Source organism: Pezoporus wallicus, unplaced genomic scaffold, assembly GCF_028554395.1.
Source record: "Pezoporus wallicus isolate ANWC-B61680 ecotype Strahan unplaced genomic scaffold, APGP_CSIRO_Pwel_v1 contig_3487, whole genome shotgun sequence".
Lineage (NCBI taxonomy): Eukaryota > Metazoa > Chordata > Aves > Psittaciformes > Psittacidae > Pezoporus > Pezoporus wallicus.
In genome coordinates this window covers 416,420-435,691 of record NW_026636018.1, presented here as the reverse complement: position 1 = coordinate 435,691, position 19,272 = coordinate 416,420, and the positions used below count along the sequence as shown (strand labels likewise).

The 19,272-nt window shown below is 36.0% G+C and overlaps 1 protein-coding gene across 8 annotated transcripts in view; it reads left to right on the top strand.

The window, feature by feature from the left end:
* NKTR (natural killer cell triggering receptor) overlaps positions 1-18,283 on the top strand; it is a 42,009-nt gene extending 23,726 nt beyond the window's left edge. For 3 of the 8 annotated variants that reach the window (XM_057398903.1, XM_057398908.1, XM_057398909.1), the window contains 11 exons: positions 1,423-1,452; positions 2,302-2,447; positions 3,711-3,933; positions 4,527-4,682; positions 5,587-5,674; positions 9,224-9,369; positions 10,345-13,275; positions 13,465-13,560; positions 13,869-13,928; positions 14,496-14,594; positions 15,968-18,283. In XM_057398903.1, the coding sequence (XP_057254886.1) occupies positions 1,423-1,452; positions 2,302-2,447; positions 3,711-3,933; positions 4,527-4,682; positions 5,587-5,674; positions 9,224-9,369; positions 10,345-13,275; positions 13,465-13,560; positions 13,869-13,928; positions 14,496-14,594; positions 15,968-16,046 (4,054 nt within the window). In that variant the 3' untranslated portion in view covers positions 16,047-18,283. The remainder of the gene's footprint in view (positions 1-1,422; positions 1,453-2,301; positions 2,448-3,710; positions 3,934-4,526; positions 4,683-5,586; positions 5,675-9,223; positions 9,370-10,344; positions 13,276-13,464; positions 13,561-13,868; positions 13,929-14,495; positions 14,595-15,967) is intronic. The other 5 variants (XR_008970837.1, XM_057398907.1, XM_057398906.1 and 2 more) reach the window with 5 other exon arrangements.
* Positions 18,284-19,272: the final 989 nt, after the last annotated feature.

Below are 19,272 nucleotides of genomic sequence, written 5' to 3'. Positions count from 1 at the left end.
CCATGTAAAACCAAAGTTTTCTGTATTATTCAGTATTACAGAAGTGGAAGGTCTGGTTGGCATTTGGGGCTTAAAAAAAAATATATATATATATATAAAAATCAAGAGTGTAAACACTCCTGATTCACAGTTCCATCTTTTGGCATGTGTTCAGCACTGCGGTGTTTTGTGACTGGATAGTTCAAAACCTGAGTGAAGATACATGCTTTAAAAGTAGTATTTTATTTTAGCAGCGAAAAACTGACTTCATTGTACCACATCTGTGCTACTGTAAATTTAAAAAAGTATCTGTGATGGATTATATATTTTCAGAGGTGAGTTCAGTGGAAGAAGGCTGGAAAGGCAAAATAGTGCCTGGGGAAGAGAGAGGAAGGATGTGTTCAAATATTAAAATAGCTTTGGATGCAAATTAGCTTCCCTCCTTTTTTTTTTTTTTTTAGTGCTCTGATGTTCTTTACAGATTGTGTCTGCATAGCAAGGTTCTCTGTGCAGCCTTAATGCAGGCTTACTTGCAAAAGTAATTTCCTTTCCTTTTTGGAAAAGGATCTGGAGAAATACTAGGTCATAGCATTACCATGAAAAGGGTGAATCTTAACATATATGCACAGCCTTGAATATTCCAATTTGAAGTCAACTCAGAAGTCTCGCATAACTCCAAAGGCTTGTTTTTAGGATAGTGTACAAAATGGAAGGTGGTTCCTTCAGGCTACAAATGGCTGAAGGTGGGAAGCTGAAAAATAGGGAGGAAATCTGCACTTAACCACAGTAGTAAACTGTAGGGCAGCACATAATGTCTGCTTGCATTATGCTGCTGTTGCCTTTGGGAAGCCTGTGAGCTGATGAAGTGCTGTAGCTGGTGGTTAAAGTGTTGCTTTGCATTCTGGGTCATGATGCCAATCAGGGAAGTAGAAAGTAAGAAAGAAGTGGGAGGGGGGAGCAAAGTATCTGTTACATGTGATAACTCTTTTTGAATAAACTGACTTTATAGTGACCTTGTAATGTAAGAACCTAACAGTCATTAGTTACCCAGTATTTAATGCCAAATTGCATCTTCTCTGTGACTAAAAATGTTAGTGAATTATATTTTAATGTGTATTTAAAGACTATTATTTCAAAATCGTTTATTTCAAAATTGTTTATTGCATGCATTAAAATGATGCTTGGTACATCTTTCAAGTGTGCATAGTTAGCTAAGCTTCAAATAAATTTCATGTAAAAGTTTAAGAAAGCCTGTATGTATAATCTATAAAATATTTTAATTCTGTGTGTGTAACTGGATTTTTTCACTATTTTTTTGTCTTACCTTCACTTCTTTTTTTTTTCCCCCTGTTCCATTCTCCTCTTTTACTTCATCTGAATCCCTGATTATTATTTTTTTTTTTATTTTTCTTCCATCTTACCATCTTGCTGTTTGTCAAACAGAACAACAAAACCTGCTCCTCATCTCGATGGGTAAGAATCCTTTATAGTTCCTCCAGTGATGTCTAAAATTTGAAGGTTGTAAGTCTTCACATGTTAAAATAGACAATAACGGGGAAACAAATTCTTAATCATCTGGAAGACTATACAATAGAAGAAAAAGGGAAAAAAAAAAGACTTCAGTTCTATAAAAAATTCAAGTTGCAACTTAATTCCTACAGCTGGTCAAAAACTTAGAAGGGCTTAAACCCTAATGATATTTTTTTTTAAAACTGGTTGCTGCCCTCAATCCATAAATCAGTGAGTTGAAATGTCAAGTTTAATGTATTTGGATAGTACTCTCTTGTGTGGTGTGGTTTTATCCCCAGAATAGGTTAGTTCCTTGGAGTATAAGTTATGGGCAAACAGAAGAAGTGGAGAGAAATGTGGACAGAAATGGGAATTTCTTAGTTATAGCTGTCCCTGCAGTGCTAGTGGGGAATTTGTGTGCTGAGTTTGTATAGACCTATAAATGTTTCTTTTCTGGGGAAAACTGCAGTTCTTTGTCATCTTTATATATGGATTTATGATCTCCCTGTTGCATGAAACTGCGAAAGTAGAAGGATATGTTAGAAATAATGATCTATTTACTCTGCCTATGTAAAAGAGAGTGGAATGACATCAAACTTTTCTCTCATTGAACCATAGTGGACCCTTTTTTCATGTTCCAGTAAAATCTTAGATTGTTGTAAATGTGAAACTTAAAGACAAGATGTTTATTACTCTAATGCGTTTTAAAGAGCTTAGTGTTTCTAGTTCAGAGTGGCTTCTTAAATCTGAAATTCATTATAAAATAATTACAGCAATATATAAATGTACTTTCCAAACATTTTATTTCTGCAGTGTACATGTTGTCTTTGGACTGGTTATTTCTGGGTTTGAGGTAATAGAACAAATAGAAAATCTGAAAACCGATACTGCAAGTAGGCCCTATGCAGATGTACGAGTTATTGACTGTGGGGTGCTTGTTACAAAATCAGCAAAAGATGGTAAGCATACATACATCTGAAGTTAATTGAATGTTGATATTGTTTTCATAGAATTACAGATTTGTTTAGCTTGGAAAAGACCTTTAAGATCATAGAGTCCAAACATTAGAGTTCGGAGAACATGAAAATTTTGCCAACATCAAAAAATCATTATGGTGAATGTCTAGAATCTTAAGTCTTACAAGCATTTAAAACTTAAAAAAAAACTGGTGTAGAAGAGGAAGGCATAGCAAGGGAGAAGGCTTTTTTTGACCTGAACCTTTGTGTGTTGGACAGTGTATCCCTGCTTCCTGTTCTTAATGTTTGAGGTTAATGTGACTTACACAGAAAATAATTACAATCTGATTTTCTGAGTTTGAAAGATAGAGTTTCAACATACTATCTTCTTGGAGTTGAATTTTGTGCAGTTTCCAGAATTTGAATTGTAAGATCATGTAATGTTAATACGCAGTATACGTAGTTAACATAATTTCATGAGAATTCTTAGGGAATAAATAATTTTAAATACGTGTTTGGACAGTCTCTGTAATGTAGCGGAGTGTTAAAAGTTTGTGTTTTCCCCTTCATTTTTGGCCTTCCTTAAGGATAATGTGGTTATTTATGTCCTTTAAAAAAAGTCAGGAGGATAGAGTAAGAAAGTATCGCATGCAGAGAGAATGACAAAGATTTATAAATAAGAAATAAACAGCTGAGGCTATGACTAATTCTTTCTTAGACTTTGTTCTGTAACCTATGCATTGTTTTCTAGAAATTAATTTTTTTTACTACAGATGGTCTTTTCTTATCTGTGTATTCTAACTTAAAGGTGTGAAGTCAGTATTACAACTTAAAATACCTTTTTCAAAAGAGAAAAGGGGGGAACCCTCCTTCTTAAAACTATTTTCTTTGTATTAGCTTGGCACATCATAATGTCGAACTTCATTTATAAACTTACTGTGTATTAATGTAAAAATGTTTTGGCTTTGCAGTGATATGTCACCTTATATGGTGGAATTCATGCATGGAAGTTCTTACAGCTTACTGCATAGGAGCTATCTTTGCTGGAAAATATTTGTATCTTTTAGTGGTATGGCTTTAGACTAGGCCAAAATCAGTTTTTATTATTGTACTTTAACTCATTGTGAAAAAAGTTCAAAGAGCTCTTCTGAAACAGTATCTCTGTGTATTTATACATATATAAAATGATATATTTTGTGCTCTATATATACACGCTACACACACATGGACATGTGCACACTGTAAATTTAAAATATCTGTTTTAAGCTTTGGAGAAGAAGAAGAAAGTATGTTCGGAGTCAGAAGCTTCAGACTCCTCCTCCAGTGCATCAAGCTCTTCAGAAAGTTCATCTGAAAGTGAAGCTGAAAGTGAAAGAAGCAGAAGAAGAAAGCGTAAAAGAAGAGCTAAAACCAAACAATCAAGAAAACGAAGAAAGGAAGAGAGGAAGAAAGAGGATCCAAAGTGCAGGCGAACCTCAAACCAAAGACGGTGGGTGACTAGTCTCTTAAATTTAAGAATTTCAGAGAAATCGGAGAAATTCTACTTTTGTTTTCATGAAATACTGAAGCAATTAATATGAAAATTATTTATGTTTTATTTAGGTTTGGGGTTTGGTGCTTGGTCTTTATTAAAAAACACCAACCAAAAAAACCCTAAAGCCAAGCTTGTTGAGTAGATTTTTCCATGAAAGAGTTTAAGATCTTTGTAGATGGAAGCTAGAGTGATTTTGAAATGAGTAAATCTCAGCATGTTCAAGTATTTGGGACTCGGTATACCTGTGTTAAAGTGAAAGATTAGGGAATAGATTTGATATATATTTGATTAGATTTTAAAATATTTCTTGACAAATGGCAAATTCAAAGCAAAATTATTTTTCTGTAAAGCAAAACCTGAACCTTCCTTCCAGTAATTGTGTATCCTTCCTTTTTAGCTTAAAATGGGTTGTGAATGAAGCATGTTTTGATTGTTAAGCCATCTTAAAGCTTGATGCGCCACAGGGGCTTTTTTTGGAATTTGCTTTGAAAAGGGGTGTTTATCAGTTGACAGTTAATTTTGATTTATCAACTTGTTTATTCCCTTAGCAGCCTTTCTGACAAGAGTGATATAACAGAAAAAGCAATTGATGTTAGCATGAAGAGAGACAAACCAGTGGTACGTCCTGAAGAAATTCCCCCAGTGCCTGAAAATAGATTTTTGCTGAGAAGAGATGTGCCCGTTGTCAATATAGAACCTGAACCGTAAGGAACATTGAGCTTTTTTATGATGTTTTCTTGGTGGAAACTAGGCAAAAAATTTTCCTGTTACCATTCAAGTAACTAGTGCTGGTAGCAAACAATGGCTAAAGTTTCTAAATGAGGTAATTTAATTGTCCTTTTTGCAGTTTTCTTTGTTTTGCACCTCTACTAAATTGCAGTTTGGTTCTTTTTCTGCCAAATTTCTTTGTGTTTGGACTCAGATGAGCTATTAAGTTACGTTGTGAGATACCTCTTCAAATCAGCAATATGTTACATTGCCAGAAGTTCTTAAAATAAGCTTGGTGATTTGTTTTTTTTTTTTAATTGATTCATTTCAGTTAATGGTGTAGTCTCCTGTACGTTTTGCCTTGAAACATTATTTATGTTTTCAAAGCCTTAGTAACTGCTTCTCTGAAGGACATTACACAAACTGTAAAAAGGAGTGCTGAGTTACCTCCTATTGCTCAGGAAAGAAGCAAGGCTTTGGAACCTGTGACCTATCATGAATTGTCAGTCTCTGAGTTAAGACATGGTTGTATAACTGCTGAGATCCTGAAACTCTTCTGTCCATGTCGTCTTCATGATTTGTGCACCAAATGCAGTTAACCTCTTTAGAAAAGCCACTTGCCACTTCAATAGTGCTTTGCAAGTTCACTGTTAGCATTTATTTACAGGTGGAGAGGTCAGATTGGCTACAGATTTGATCTAAAACAAGGATCTTGATTTCCTTTTCATTGCAGAACTGTTCATGTCTTGCTTTATTTCCTGGAGAATTCACTGAATTCTTAGGTCTGCCATCTTAAGATAAATAAGATTAATATTTTGCATTATTAACTTAAAATTAATTCAAGTTAATTTTTTTGTTGTTTTTTTTCCATGTAAGCTCATATTTTATTTATTTATGTAGGAAGCTTCTTGATACTACACCAGTTCTGGCTGACCCGAAACCATCAGTCTCTAAATCTGGACGAAAAATTAAAGGAAGAGGCACAATAGTATGTGGCAATTTTTTCTTGATTTTCCCATTTTTTTTATTTTTTTTTTTCCTCCTTCCATCCAGAATATCTTCTTTGACCTTCAGCTTTGAACTTTTTTTGAGGCTTTTGTGTGGCACTTTAATCGTTGTTGGCATGTTGTAGATTCCAGTTTAGGTTGAAATATTGTCTGATAGTTCATTTTATTACACTTTTATTCCATCCTTCTTGTTACTGTCTTTTTATAAGAAGATTGGAACAAATGCTTACTCCTCAGCTATGAGAAGTCTTCAGACATAATTTTTTTTATTATTTTTTTGTTGAAGATTGAAAGTAATTCAGGCAGTCATCCCACATGAACCACAAGATCTAAAGTAATGAGAAGTGACAAGAGCTTTTACTCCACTCACTGGATTTCTTTGCTGTTTCTGTTCAGCATTAGGACTGTAACATGTAACAGTAGACAAAGCAGGTCTATAGTGTCCTCAGTATATGCAGTCCTTTGTGATGTATATTGCTTGTCCTCCTGAGTTTTGATATTTTCATCTTCTGATGCCTGTACTTAGCATTGCTGAGAAACAGCAGTTTTGTTGGCAGCTTTGGCAGAATAGCTTAAATTGTTTGTTCTACTTTTTGACATTTTGTCAACCTTTTATTTCCTTCTTGCTTTTTTTTTTTTATCCACTTAATATAGTTTCATGTGTTGGGCTGGAGCACTTTTGATATGAAGACAGGCTGAGAGAGCTGGGCTTGTTCATTCTAAAGAGAAAGCTCCAGGGAGACCTTAGAACAGCTTCACAGTACCTAAAATAGGGCCAACAAGAAAGCTGGGGAGGGCCTTTTGACAAGGGCATGTAGTGATAGGACAAGGGAGAATGGCTTTAAACTGCCAGAGGGGAGACTGAGATGAGATCTGAGGAAGAAGTTCTTCCCTGTGAGGGTGGTGAGGCCCTGGCACAGGTTGCCCAGAGAAGCTGGGGCTGCCCCATCCCTGGCAGTGTTCAAGGCCAGGTTGGATGCAGCTTGGAGCAACCTGGTCTAGTGGAAGGTGTCCCTGCCAGTGGGAGGGGATTGGAACTGGATGAGCTTGGAGGTCCCAAAATATTGTAGGATTCTATGGTAGCTTGTCAAATTTCATCAGCTGTCCGGACTGAGATCATGTCTGTGTTATTTCATAGATGGCTCTGCATGGGCAAGAAGTTACTTCATTGCAATGCTGATAGCAAAGCCTTTTTACAGACCTGCAGACTTTGTCATTTTTCCCTACCTTCCTTTCTGAAGACTGCCCCTGTTATGCAAATATCACTTCCACTTCAAATCTTTGGTATCATGAAGACTTTTGCTTTTGCCTTAGTTCAACTCTACTCAAGCAAAACTTTTCTCTAATAAACCTCAGTACGGGACTCAAAGCACTGTGCAGCTGTGTTCGTGTTTTTCAGTCAGTAAAAGAGGGAGAAAATAAGAAAAGCTTTTGTAATTGTTCATTCGATTTTGGTGTATTTCAAATTGTAGCATACCATGACTGAGCATATTCTTCCCGTTTTGAATGTTTTCCTCGATCAATTTTGCAAGCAGCGTGTGGGTAACCATAAACCAAACCAAGGTTTGGTCCTGACAATTTTTTTTGTAGGTGGAAGTTCTAAAAAAAAACAAAACCAAACAAATAAAAACCCCAAAACCAGTATCTGCATAGTTGACAACATTTTTCATTACAGTAATCTTAACTGAGGCTTCTCTGAGCATTGTTTTCTTATGTGGTAGCCAGTGAATTTGAGAAGTACTTTTCTCTTGATTCCTATGGTGCAATTATTTTAAGCCACAAAATTAATGGCTTGGCTGTAGCCACTACAAGGTATTGTAGTGTTTGAGCCTCACCTGAGAACCAGCCCTCATTTGCCAGCCATGACATTAAATCTTTCATTTGTATTTGTTATTTGTGATATCCATGAAAGGAGGCTTTTTAAATGGAGTGTTTTAAAATACTTATGTCAAAAAAAGACTTTCAGAAAACTAGTTTAAAGTTGAGTGGAATTGGCTTTTGTCAGGGATTTGGGTGTCTCTGTCCTGTTTTTCATATTTTTGGTACCTTCTTGGCAAAATCAATAATGAAAACCAGTCATAACAGAAATAATTCAGGGCTAGCATTTAGTTGGAGAAACACATTTTTTCTCCTGTCTCTAATAGACTGATTAGCAAAAGTTTGTAGCCAGGGTGAACTTGTCTGTTTTTCAAAATACTCGCTTTTAGTTTTGAATTTTCTGGGGTTCTGTGAGACTCCTGAATGTAATATGAGAGAATTAGGAAGGTTCATGACACTTTTGCAACCTATTGTATGCCCTTTATTTGTAAGAGGTTTTTTTTAAGTAGTCATTGCTTCACCTCAAAGAGTAGAGAACCTCCAAATCTTCATGGCAGGTTACCTTTTATATAAACAGGATATCTTAAGAACTTCTGCCTGTAATCAACTGAATAAACCAATACATACATCTTTCTGTATTTTTTCGGGGGGGGCAATATTTTTTCCCTAATTGCTTTCATTTCTAAGTGGCTTAAAATAATCAACTGAATTCCAGATGTTTTTCTTTATTGAGTCAAGGAGCATCTAATTTCCTCACAGAATTTACCTAAGTGTATCCAACTGGGTAATGGAAAATAATGAGTTAGCAACATTTGAGTTCTTTCGCTGCTGCACAAGTAGTTCTTATTGCCTGCTTAAGTGTAATGTTTTAAGCATGATACTTCATTACACTTCTGTGGAAGATGTCTTTTTTTTTTTTTTGGGGGGGGGGTGGTTTTGGAAGGTGGCTTACACTGGATTCCCATTTCTGAAGGAGTGAACAGTGTTAACTTTTGAAATAGGGCTTGTCTTTTCTCATACAGGCAGTTAAGAGTCTTCTAACTGAAGTGATGAAGTGAAACATCTGTGCTTTAGTATCCCCCCAAAAAAGCTGGTTATCTGCAGTAATTGTGTTATTCCAAAAGGTGTTACGTAAAGAGAATCTATGACTTCTTCTTGATTCTTCCTTTTATGTCTGGTAAAAACGGGTTAGCTCCTGGGCCCTATTTGTGAAATGCTTTTGGAGAATGAAAAGATACAGCCAACTGTGTGGGATATATGCATACCAAGCGTGGGTATTTTTTGGCAGGAAACCTGGAATTTGTGTTTACCTCGTAGACCTTGTATGGATGCACTTTTTCTTTTTTCTTCAATTTTTACAAGGGCATCTAGGCATAGGACAAGGTGGAATGCCTTTAAACTGACAGGGGAGATTAAGATGAGATCCGAGGAAGAACTTTCCTGTGAGGGTGGTGGAGGCCCTGGCACAGGTTGCCCAGAGAACCTGTGGCTGCCCCCTGCCTGATGGTGTTCAAGGCCAGGCTGAACAGGGCTTGGAGCAACCTGGTCTAGTGGAAGGTGTTCCTGCCTATGGCAGGGGGGTTGGAATGAGATGAGCTTTAAGGTCCCTTCCAGCCTAAACCATTGTAAGATTTTATGATATAGTTCTATTTGCTGTATTTTCCAGTCTTTTGTAAAGAAAAATATATAACTATCTTTCCTCGCTTTCATAGCGATATCACACCCCACCTCAATCACGATCGTGTTCTGAATCTGATGATGATGAGAGCAGTGAGACCCCTCCTCACTGGAAGGAGGAAATGCAGAGATTACGAACATACAGACCACCTAGTGGAGAAAAGTGGAGTAAAGGCGATAAGTAAGATCCTTACTGCAATTTTAAAATGTCTTGTTTTTTTTACACAAGCTTTAATAAATTATGTGCATGTACTGTGTTATTCATATTTGAAAAGAAGAAAATGTGAACAACTTTGTGGTTAACATGTTCCATTTAAGTTCCAAAAAATAAAAGTGGAAAACTTTCTTAAAACCTTTCTGCTTTGCTAATGTGACACCAGATGAACACAAGCTGAAAAGTGTCAGAAGAGTTGTTTGTCATGGTGTCATCTTGGATACTTATTTAAGAAGTAATTAATTGACCTGTCCAGTTTCCTGTTGCTTTCCCTATAGCTAGTCATGTCAGATTTCCTTTAACCTCAAACTTGGTTATGTGGTTTCTTTGAATACCAAGTAAGACAACAAAATCCATCAATCTTACGTTGTTTTAGTTATGTATTTTCTGCAATTGCAAACTTAGAGATGGAAGCCAGCTCTTCAGAATTTCTGATGACTTGATAATAAATAGGAGCTTATAACAAATTATATGTAATATTTTCAGTTTTTCTTTTTTATCTATCGTAAATTATTGCTGAATAATTTTATATATTGTGTGTTCAGTTTATTGCTGTATTGCAACATACCACCTAAAAGACTACTAAATAAGATGTTTTAAAATTTGTATTTAAATGTTTAAGAATCCTTTTGTTGTAGATGTCAAAGACATGTAGTCTAGGGTAGTTAAAGCATTGACTCTCTTCACACAGGCACTACAGTATGCAAAATTTTCTGATGTTGGCTGATTCAGTTGTTAGAGAGAAGTAGCTTTCTTGATAGTGATGTAATTCGTATCTTAAAAAGAGTGTAACAAGCTCAGTTAAAACATAATTGTCTGGTAGTAAAGGGGGGCTGTGTTAATTTCTCTTAAACTTACTTACTTGCCTTGGAGGTGTGGAAAATACTTAATTTATCTGAAGTTTTTAAAGAATTTCCACTCAGTGTGGGGTTTGTTTTCTAGGTTGAGCGACCCATGTACAAGCAGATGGGATGAAAGAAGTGTGTCCCAGAGATCAAGATCTTGGTCACGTAACGGTTATTCTGATTTAAGTACTGTGAGATACTCTAGCCACCACAAAAAGCACAGAAAAGATAAAAAAAAGATGAAACATAAAAAGAAATCTAAAAAGCAGAAGCATTTCAAGAAGCACAAGCAAACAAAAAAGAAGAAAACGTCCGCTTCATCAGATGTAGAGTCTTCTCATTCCTTCCTCAGGAGGACAAAATCATCTTGTGATCGTGACAGGAAATCTCGTTCTTCTTCATCATCTTCCAGGCATTCCTCCAGAAGGGACTGGTCTAAATCTGACAAGGAAGACCAGAGCTCATCGACTTTATCAAGCAGAGGGACTCGATCATACTACAGGTCCAGATCTAGGTCTAAATCAAGATCTTACTCCCGAAGAAGCTCTAGGTCAAGATCAGCCTCTAAATCATCATGTTCACGAAGTAGGTCAAGGTCAAGTTCTAACCCTAGGCATCAAAAGACAGTTTCCAGTTCTCCACGAAATATTTCAACGCGATTAAATGAGAATAAGCTTACCAAGACTGCTGAGCCTGTAAGAGCAGCTATACTCCCAAGTGATAAAGTTGTCGTACCACCAGTTGTCTCAGAAAACCTCCCTGTTATACCCTTAAGTGAGAGTCCACCACCTTCAAGGTGGAAACCTGGGCAGAAACCATGGAAGCCATCTTATGAGCGAATTCAGGAAATGAAAGCTAAAACGACACATTTAATACCCACACAAACTAATTACAATTTAGTAGCTGTTAAAGAGCCTAATACTACTTCCTCATATCATAAGCGACAAAGGAGTTCAGATAGCGATCGAAGTGGTTATTCCAAATACCATAGTGACAGAAGCTCAGACAGTTGTCTGAGATCAAGAAGCAGGTCTTCTCGAAGTAGGTCATACTCAAGATCTTATACGAGATCTAGAAGTCCATCAAGCTCTAGGACAAAATCTCATTCTTCTGGCCGGTCACCATCACTGAGTAAATACTGCAGTGACAGGTCACGTTATAGTGAGTCAACGTCTTACTCTTCCCTTAGTGATGATGACAGAAGCAAAAGAAAATCTGCATCAAGTGATCAGAAGGCTCGACCTCTTAAACTGAGGCAAGAAACAAGCTCTGAAAGCACTGTCCCTTATAAGCGTACAAAAGACTATGATGAGTCTTCTCAGGGCTTGAAAGAGAGTGATAGTTCATCATCTTCAGACTTCTCTACTGACAGTGAGCATTCTGCCAAAATGAAAGTAGTCCAAGAAAAAGAAGGCCGTTTTCAGTTAGAAAGAGGTACTCAGAAACAGGACAAAAATAGCTTAAGTTCTGAGCAAGGGGAGAAGGAACCCAAGTGTGAGCAGGATTCTGATGATGCTAAAAAGAAAGCAGTTAAGGAGAAATCTTCTGAGCAACCTAGGGGTGGTGGAAAAACTAAACAAAAATCCTATTCAGGTAGTAAATGGGACTCTGAATCAAATTCTGAAAAAGGAGAGGCAAGGCGTAATAGGGGAGATTCCAGACTCTCCTCTAGTAAAGAAGAAGGAGAGGCCACATCAGGATCTGATGCAGAGCTTAGTGTTACCAAAAGAATAAAAAAACGGTCAAATTCTTCAGAAGGCTTTCTGGATTCTGATTGTACATGGAAGACAAGCAAGCAGTTGTCATCTTCTGAGTCTGACAGCTCTTGTTCTAGCTCAACAAACATTAGAGGAAAGTCAAAAAAACACAAACGTGGCTCGAAAAAAGCTCTTAAAAAATCCCATTCAAAAAAAGCAAAAGACAAATCAAAAGGGAAAAAGGAGAAGAAACACAAAGTTCAGAAAAGAAAAGAAATGTTTCATTGGCAGCCCCCCCTGGAGTATGGTGAAGAAGATGATGATGAGATTAATGAAAAGCCAGTTACCAAGGATGATAAAGAAAAGCAGCTTAACAGGAACTTAAAAGATAAAAACCAAGTTTATGACAAGGATGAAATAGTCAAAGATAAAATGAAAAATTTAACTGAAAAGCCTTCTGTGGATGAAAACCTTTTAACTAAAAACCCTACACGTGGTGCCTCTCCAGATTGTAATAACCTTAATAAAGATAGCATTGAAATGAATGCTTCAGACAGTATCTTAAATGCAGAAATAAATGTGACCGGTTGCAAAGATGAGATGAAACAAGCTGAAGAAAGTAACCAGAATGGATTGCAAGATGTTATTGAGACAGATGACAACATGGAGATTTGTACTCCAGATCGTAACTCACCAGGGAAGGTTGATGTAGATGTTTTGTCTCCTGTCATTCTCGCTGCTAAACCTCAGGCTTTAGCTGCTAGTATAAACAAAGATTTACAGGTTAAGACCCATGAACAAGATGCTGTCAAACTAGGAAACAATGTTATAGACTTCATGAATATTAAAGAAGAAAAAGAAATGGGAATACAAGAAAATAATTCTGCCCCTGTGTCTAGTGCTAAAGACTGTAGTTTAAAAGGTGAAATTACTGAAAATACACAAAGCAATACGATAGATAATAAATGGAAGCCTTTGCAAGGTGTTGCTAACTTACAACCAACCACAATTAGTACTGCTGCAGAAGTTAAGAACATAGCTTCAGCACCAGAGCCTAAACCAGCAGGTTTAAGAATTGAAATAAAAGCTAAAAATAAAGTAAGGCCCGGATCTCTGTTTGATGAAGTTAGAAAAACAGCACGGCTAAATCGAAGGCCAAGGAACCAAGAAAGTTCCAGTGAGGAAGAATCTCCAAGTAGAGATGATAATAGCCCATCCAGGAGTCTCAGTAGGTCTCGAAGTAAATCTGAATCTAAATCCAGACGCAGAACAAGGTCCATATCTTACAGTCACTCAAGAAGTCACTCACGAAGTTCTACATCTTCATATCGGTAAGAAGTTTGTGCTGCTCCCACAGCTGAAAGTGAAAGCTCTGATATTTTGAAGTCTTATTTTCTTTTTCAGCTATGTCACTTATCAAGTATGGAATAAATACCTAGCTTAAAAGGTGAAGCTTTATAATGGTCTTCTCTTCATTTACATCCTATTTTGTGCTTTTCAAAGTTGTTCATTCATTGTAGATCAAGAAGCTACACAAGAAGCCGAAGCAGAGGATGGTATAGTAGAGATCGGTCAAGAAGTCGAAGTAGTTCTTACCACAGTTACAAGAGCCGTAGGTAAGTTTCTCTAACTGGTGAGAGTGTTAGGATGTATTACAAACCAGTCTGATGCCTCAGTCTCTGAGCTTGGCTATACGCTTGGCTATGCGTACTACAGTCTGAAGTAGCTACTTGAAATGTGCAGGTTAGAATAGTTGGATTTCAGAATTTCCTGTTACTGAAAAATAATTTTATCTAATGTTTTGTAGTACAGATAAGGAATTTTGATCAAAATATGTTACTTGTCTCTTGCTTCCCCCTCTTCCCTCTCTCTTCAGCACTTGTTTCTGATTAACTTAAAACATCTCTGTTTTTGTTTTTGTCAGTCGAACCTATAGTAGAAGTAGATCCAGAAGTAGTTCTTACGATCATCATAGTCGATCCAGGTATGGATTATAGCTTTATAAAAGCTGTATTATAGTTTTATACAAACTCTGTAGTAAATGTGCGTATTATAAAAAAATAAAATCTAAGAGTACCTCTTTATCTATGGTATTTACATTTTATAATACCGTGATAGCACCTTGAATCAAAGCAAAATCAACATCAGATACATTTAAAAGCAAAAAATAACAAAATCATCTTGGCATTGCAGTTATAGATGATACGAGATAAGTAATAGTGTACCCATTTCCCTTTATTGGTTAAAAAAAAACAACTGAGGTATAAATGATGTTTACTGCATCTACAATTTGTAGAGAAAATGTGAAATGTGGAACTGTTTAAATGGTTACTGTCTCTTTTCTGGATTAATAAATTTGAGATTTTTACTGTTGTTTTTAAGGTACTTGTATTTAAACTTTTATAAAATATAGAATTATTGTTTGACACACCCTTCAAAAGTAATTTCTGTATAGCTGCTCATCTCTGTATATGAATGTCTTTGATACATATATTATACATTTTAGACAAGGAATTGTAAATTTACACTTAACTTTATTTTTCTTATAAAGTAGGTCATACACATATGATAGTTACTACAGCAGAAGTCGAAGTCGAAGTAAAAGGAGTGACAGCTATCGAAGATCCAGAAGTTATGATAGGCGATCCAGGTAGGTTTTTGCTAGCATGACTTGACACTGAATTTATGTAAAAGAATTTGCTAAATATATACTTAGGATGTTCATGAAGGCTGATGTGGTTCTTTTTCCCCCAAGCGTAAAAAATGCACTGTTAGCAAAAGTAGTAATTAAAGCCAGTTCAAATTAGAGCAAGCATGTGATTGAGGAAATCAGAATTTCTAACTTACTAAATTTGAGGATGGGGAAGAAACTAGGGGAAGAAAGATTTGAGAAGGCTCCAGTTCATTGTATGTATGCATTCAAAATACATACATGTAATTTTTTATTAATTTTAAATGTTTCTTAAAAACTACAGTGAACATAAGATTTAAATCAAGTGTCCTATTGTGGATTAAAAAATACCCAGTCTGCAGAGAATGTCATTGGATGGTAAATTCTATCAGTGATGATTTGCTTTTATACCTTTTTAATGTCCCACGTTAGTGGTGAATCAGGAAGACCCCTAAGACTATTGTAAATTTTTATCCCCTGCTGTCCTCATGCTTATTTTTCTAGAACTTTGTACCAGCTTTTAATGGACTTTGTTCTCGCCCATTTCCACATCTAGCTTTAACAGTAGGACAATTTTCATCATGTGTTTGAGGGGAAATGAGATTGGCTTGTGGAAAAAAGACTTGCAAAATCATTGGTTTAGGATGTTGGGAAGCTTCAGAGGAACAATGCTGGATTAGGATGTGTTCACCTTTTGTTTAGAAAGCCTTCTCTACAGGCATGAGGCTAGAAAATCTCTAATGAAAGTTTATTCTGTGTAATTAGAATATGTCCTGTGGCTTGTCTGAAACCATCTGGACTCTATCTTGATGTTTAGCCAGGTGCTTGGAATTTGTCCGTATAAGCCAAAATATTTTAATCTACAATTTCCACTCTGCAGACAGTCATCCTTCTCTGTTGTTGTTACGGGGCCTAATTCATAAGATCCTTCTTTAGATGAAGCACTGTAACATATATAAAGCAAGGATTTGGGAAATAATTGAGAAAATGCTTGCAATTATAAAATTATGTTTGTTAGAATATACTTCTCAGCTATTAGCATTTACAAACCCATTTATTTGGGATGAGAAGACAAGAAGTTATGTAGTTATCAGAGAAGACAAGAAATTATGTAGTTACAACCACAGTTGTTTGACTGGAGTTACACAGGGTTTTCATCCTTTGAATTAATCATCATTTTAATTTGAGAGTCCTTTAACGAATACTTCAGTTATATGAAATATCCTGTAAAAGACTTCTTATATGTTTTCTTGCTGTCTGTTGTGCTTCTTGACATTTTTTTTTTACGTGATGAAATTTTGAATTTGAAGCTCAAAATACAATTTTGAGGCATTTTAATCTTTTCTTTGTAGATCTTACGGCTCTGACAGTGAAAGCGATCGCAGTTACTCTAACAATCGGAGCCCCAGTGAAAGCAGCAGATATAGCTGAAACCGTTTCTTTTACGATGGAAACTGCATTTAATAATTTTTTTTTCAGTGTTATGTTAAAACCGTTTTGACAGTGTCACAAGTAAAGTTGAAGGGTGTTTACTGAGTTAGTTGAAACTTTCCTATTTAACGGTGAACTCGCCTGAGAGACTGTATACTTATGAAGTGTAAGTATACTGTATACTTACGGAGTATACAGTCATGTATACTCCATACATAGTACTCCATACAAGTATGGAGTACTGAACTTAACTGGGTTTTTTATTAATTTTTTTCAATATCAACTGCTTTTACAAAACATGAAATTAAAAAAAAATAAAAAGTACTATTTCCTTGAATTAGGTTTCCAAGCCATGAATGACAGGCGAATTTGCTGCCACCACTTTTCTGGGTGCAGCTATTGTTACTGTCTTCAAGTATGTTTATAAACATCTTAGGTCTTCCTGCCTGTTCCTGTTAAATAGATGCTAGCAACTGTAAAACTGTGAAGAAAAAAACCAAACCTTCTAACAAAGGCTGCCATTTCTAGTTTATTAAAATGCTTTTTCTAATGCTGGAAGATGGGTTTCTGTGATGTCTTGTTGATTATTGCATTATATACAGTGCATACGCACAAGAGCTAGGTGATGAAAACAAAGGCTGCCACTCTGTCTTAATCCTTTCTGTACTGTGATTTCAGAAGTCTGCTGAAAAGGGTGAGATTACACAACACGAATTGTTAAACTGACAATAGTGAGCAAAAGCATGACGGATTTTGCTCTTGATATCCATTTTGTCTAAACTTTACATTTAAAGTTAATTTTGTGATAAAACAGCAATACTCTCAAGTGTCTAAGAATTTTGAATTCAATTTCAGTTCACATTACAGTGCTTGGTGTACTTCAGCATATTTTGAAGTTGAATGTTGTAAACTGTTGAGTATATCACAAGTTTGTTCAAAACACTTTTTTAATGATATGTAATGATTTTTAAAAAAAAACAAACCATAATGGTTCCTTTATAAGAATGTCTGTAGGTGTATTCCATTTGCCATAGGGAATATCAGATACTGATATTGCAAATACTGATCTACATATTGTTAAAGTGATATAACTACAAAAAGCCTGGTATGCCTGGTAAAAAGCATGGACAGTACTTTCAAAGTAAAGTTTAATACCAAAAATGACTCTGTGTTACAGGTAAATGGTTTGCAGAAAAACACACAGATTTCAGCTGAAGAGCACTGAGCAATTTTTACGATATTCTGATTTGAGTTGATTTTAAATAATTTGTAAAGTTTTTCAGTGTCTAGGAAGTTGTGTACTTAGACACAGTTTTATAGTGGCATAATAATAAAAGTGAGCTCTGTAGTGAAAAAACAGATTAACACAGCTTTATTAGAGCTAAAGGGTACTGTTGTATGATAATAGTTTTCATTACCAACTTTCTGTAATGTCTTGAGATGCTTTCATTTTCTCAAATTTTTCAGATACTGAAATTACAAAAAACCCAACAACCTCATCAGGACCCAACAAGCTTTGAAAATTGAAAGTGGTAATTTCTTGCTTAGACATTAATTCATGCAGTCTCTTTGATTGAATTAAGCTATGCAAAATTAGCTTTTGATACACTTCAGAAACATGAAAAGAAAGCTCAGAGTGAAGTTTGAAGATAGTGATGGTGCCCTCCATTTCTGCTCATGAACAGCTGAGTAAGACGTTTGTCGTAAGTTCCCAAAACTGAATTTGTCATACTGTTTTTTCCACTTTTGAGAAGAACCCAAAATTCTGGGCTTATACCCTTCCTCCTCTTGAAGCTCAATGAAAAATTGTGTGCATGTAATCCTTTCAAATCAATATTTTGTAAGCTTCTTGTGCTTTTTTTAACACTAAGGACATTTATTACTCAAGTCAGTACACATCTACAGGCATGTTTCTAACAGTAGCCACCATTTCAAAGTCCTCAACAGATAGTGCTAACTCAAAAGAGTTTCACAGTTTTGTTTTTTTCCCTTACTGGGAAAATGGAACTAGTGGATTAGTGGTCTGTAAAAATGCACAACTATAAAGATTGTCATTTACTTACTAGAGAAGAACTTGCTCCAGCATTGGACTTCATCGTATTTCAGATCAGAGTTGACTTTTTAAGATCAGGTAAAGGTAATAAAAATACAGTCAATCAGTTAATTGCAGTTGTCCAAAATTACTGTAATGCCATTAATGGCTATTTCATATCTTGAATTAAAGCTTTATAAAGAAATTCTATCTGGTAGATGACTGGGGGAGGGGTTTGAGTGAAGGGGGGAGGGTGTATTTTTACTTAATGAAGTCTGTTAAGTTCTACTTCAGATAGAAAACGTACCCCTGAGCTGTTTTTTCTAATGTTGGTCTGTGGTTTTGCAATTTTGTTACTCAAAGGTAGTTGCTGTTTGTAAAATAAACTTTTATATATATCTGCAAATACTGTTTTCTCTACATCTGGAACAATCCATTGCTGCTTGAGGGGAAACAGGCAGGGAAATTAAAAATACACTGATTTCTGTATCTGCTTTTCTCCGTTGCAAGACTGCATACAAGTTGCCTTTCCTTTTCCTGACCTACATAGGGAATGATTCCTCAGCAAGACTCTGTGCTGTGTTTACATAAGAGTCATCGTCAGAGCAAATATTTTGAAATTTCTATGTGATTTGAGGTCTTACCATTTCCTAAAGATGTATAAAGGGTCCTTTCCTCTGTGAAAAGATACACTTACCAGATCTACACGGAAATCTCTGTATGAGCCGGGTTTAATTACTTCACTAAATATTCTTTCCAAAATGCACGTTCCCACATCATTTCCATAGCATGTTGGAAATGTGGTATTAGTTCAAGTTGGCAGAGGTAGTGGCTCAGCAGACTAATCCATTGGTCTTTTAGACCTTCTGTTCCAGAAAACATTGATTTATTTGGAAATGCTGGCTTTGACTTAATGGAAAGGCTTGGCCTAAGGTAAAAAGGACAAGTGGAAGCATTTCCTTGTTTGATTTAGTTTAATCCAGTTAACCTGGTGTTTCCCAAACTTGGGAGCACTGCGTTTAGAAGGCATAAGAAATAATAGAATTATGGAGTAGTTTGCATTGAAAGGGACATTAAAGCTCATCTAGTTCCAGCCCCCTGCATGGGTAGGGACACCTTCCACTAGGCCAGGTTGCTTAAAGCTCCATCCAACTTGGCCTCGAACACCTAGGCAGGAACAATAGGAACTCCAGG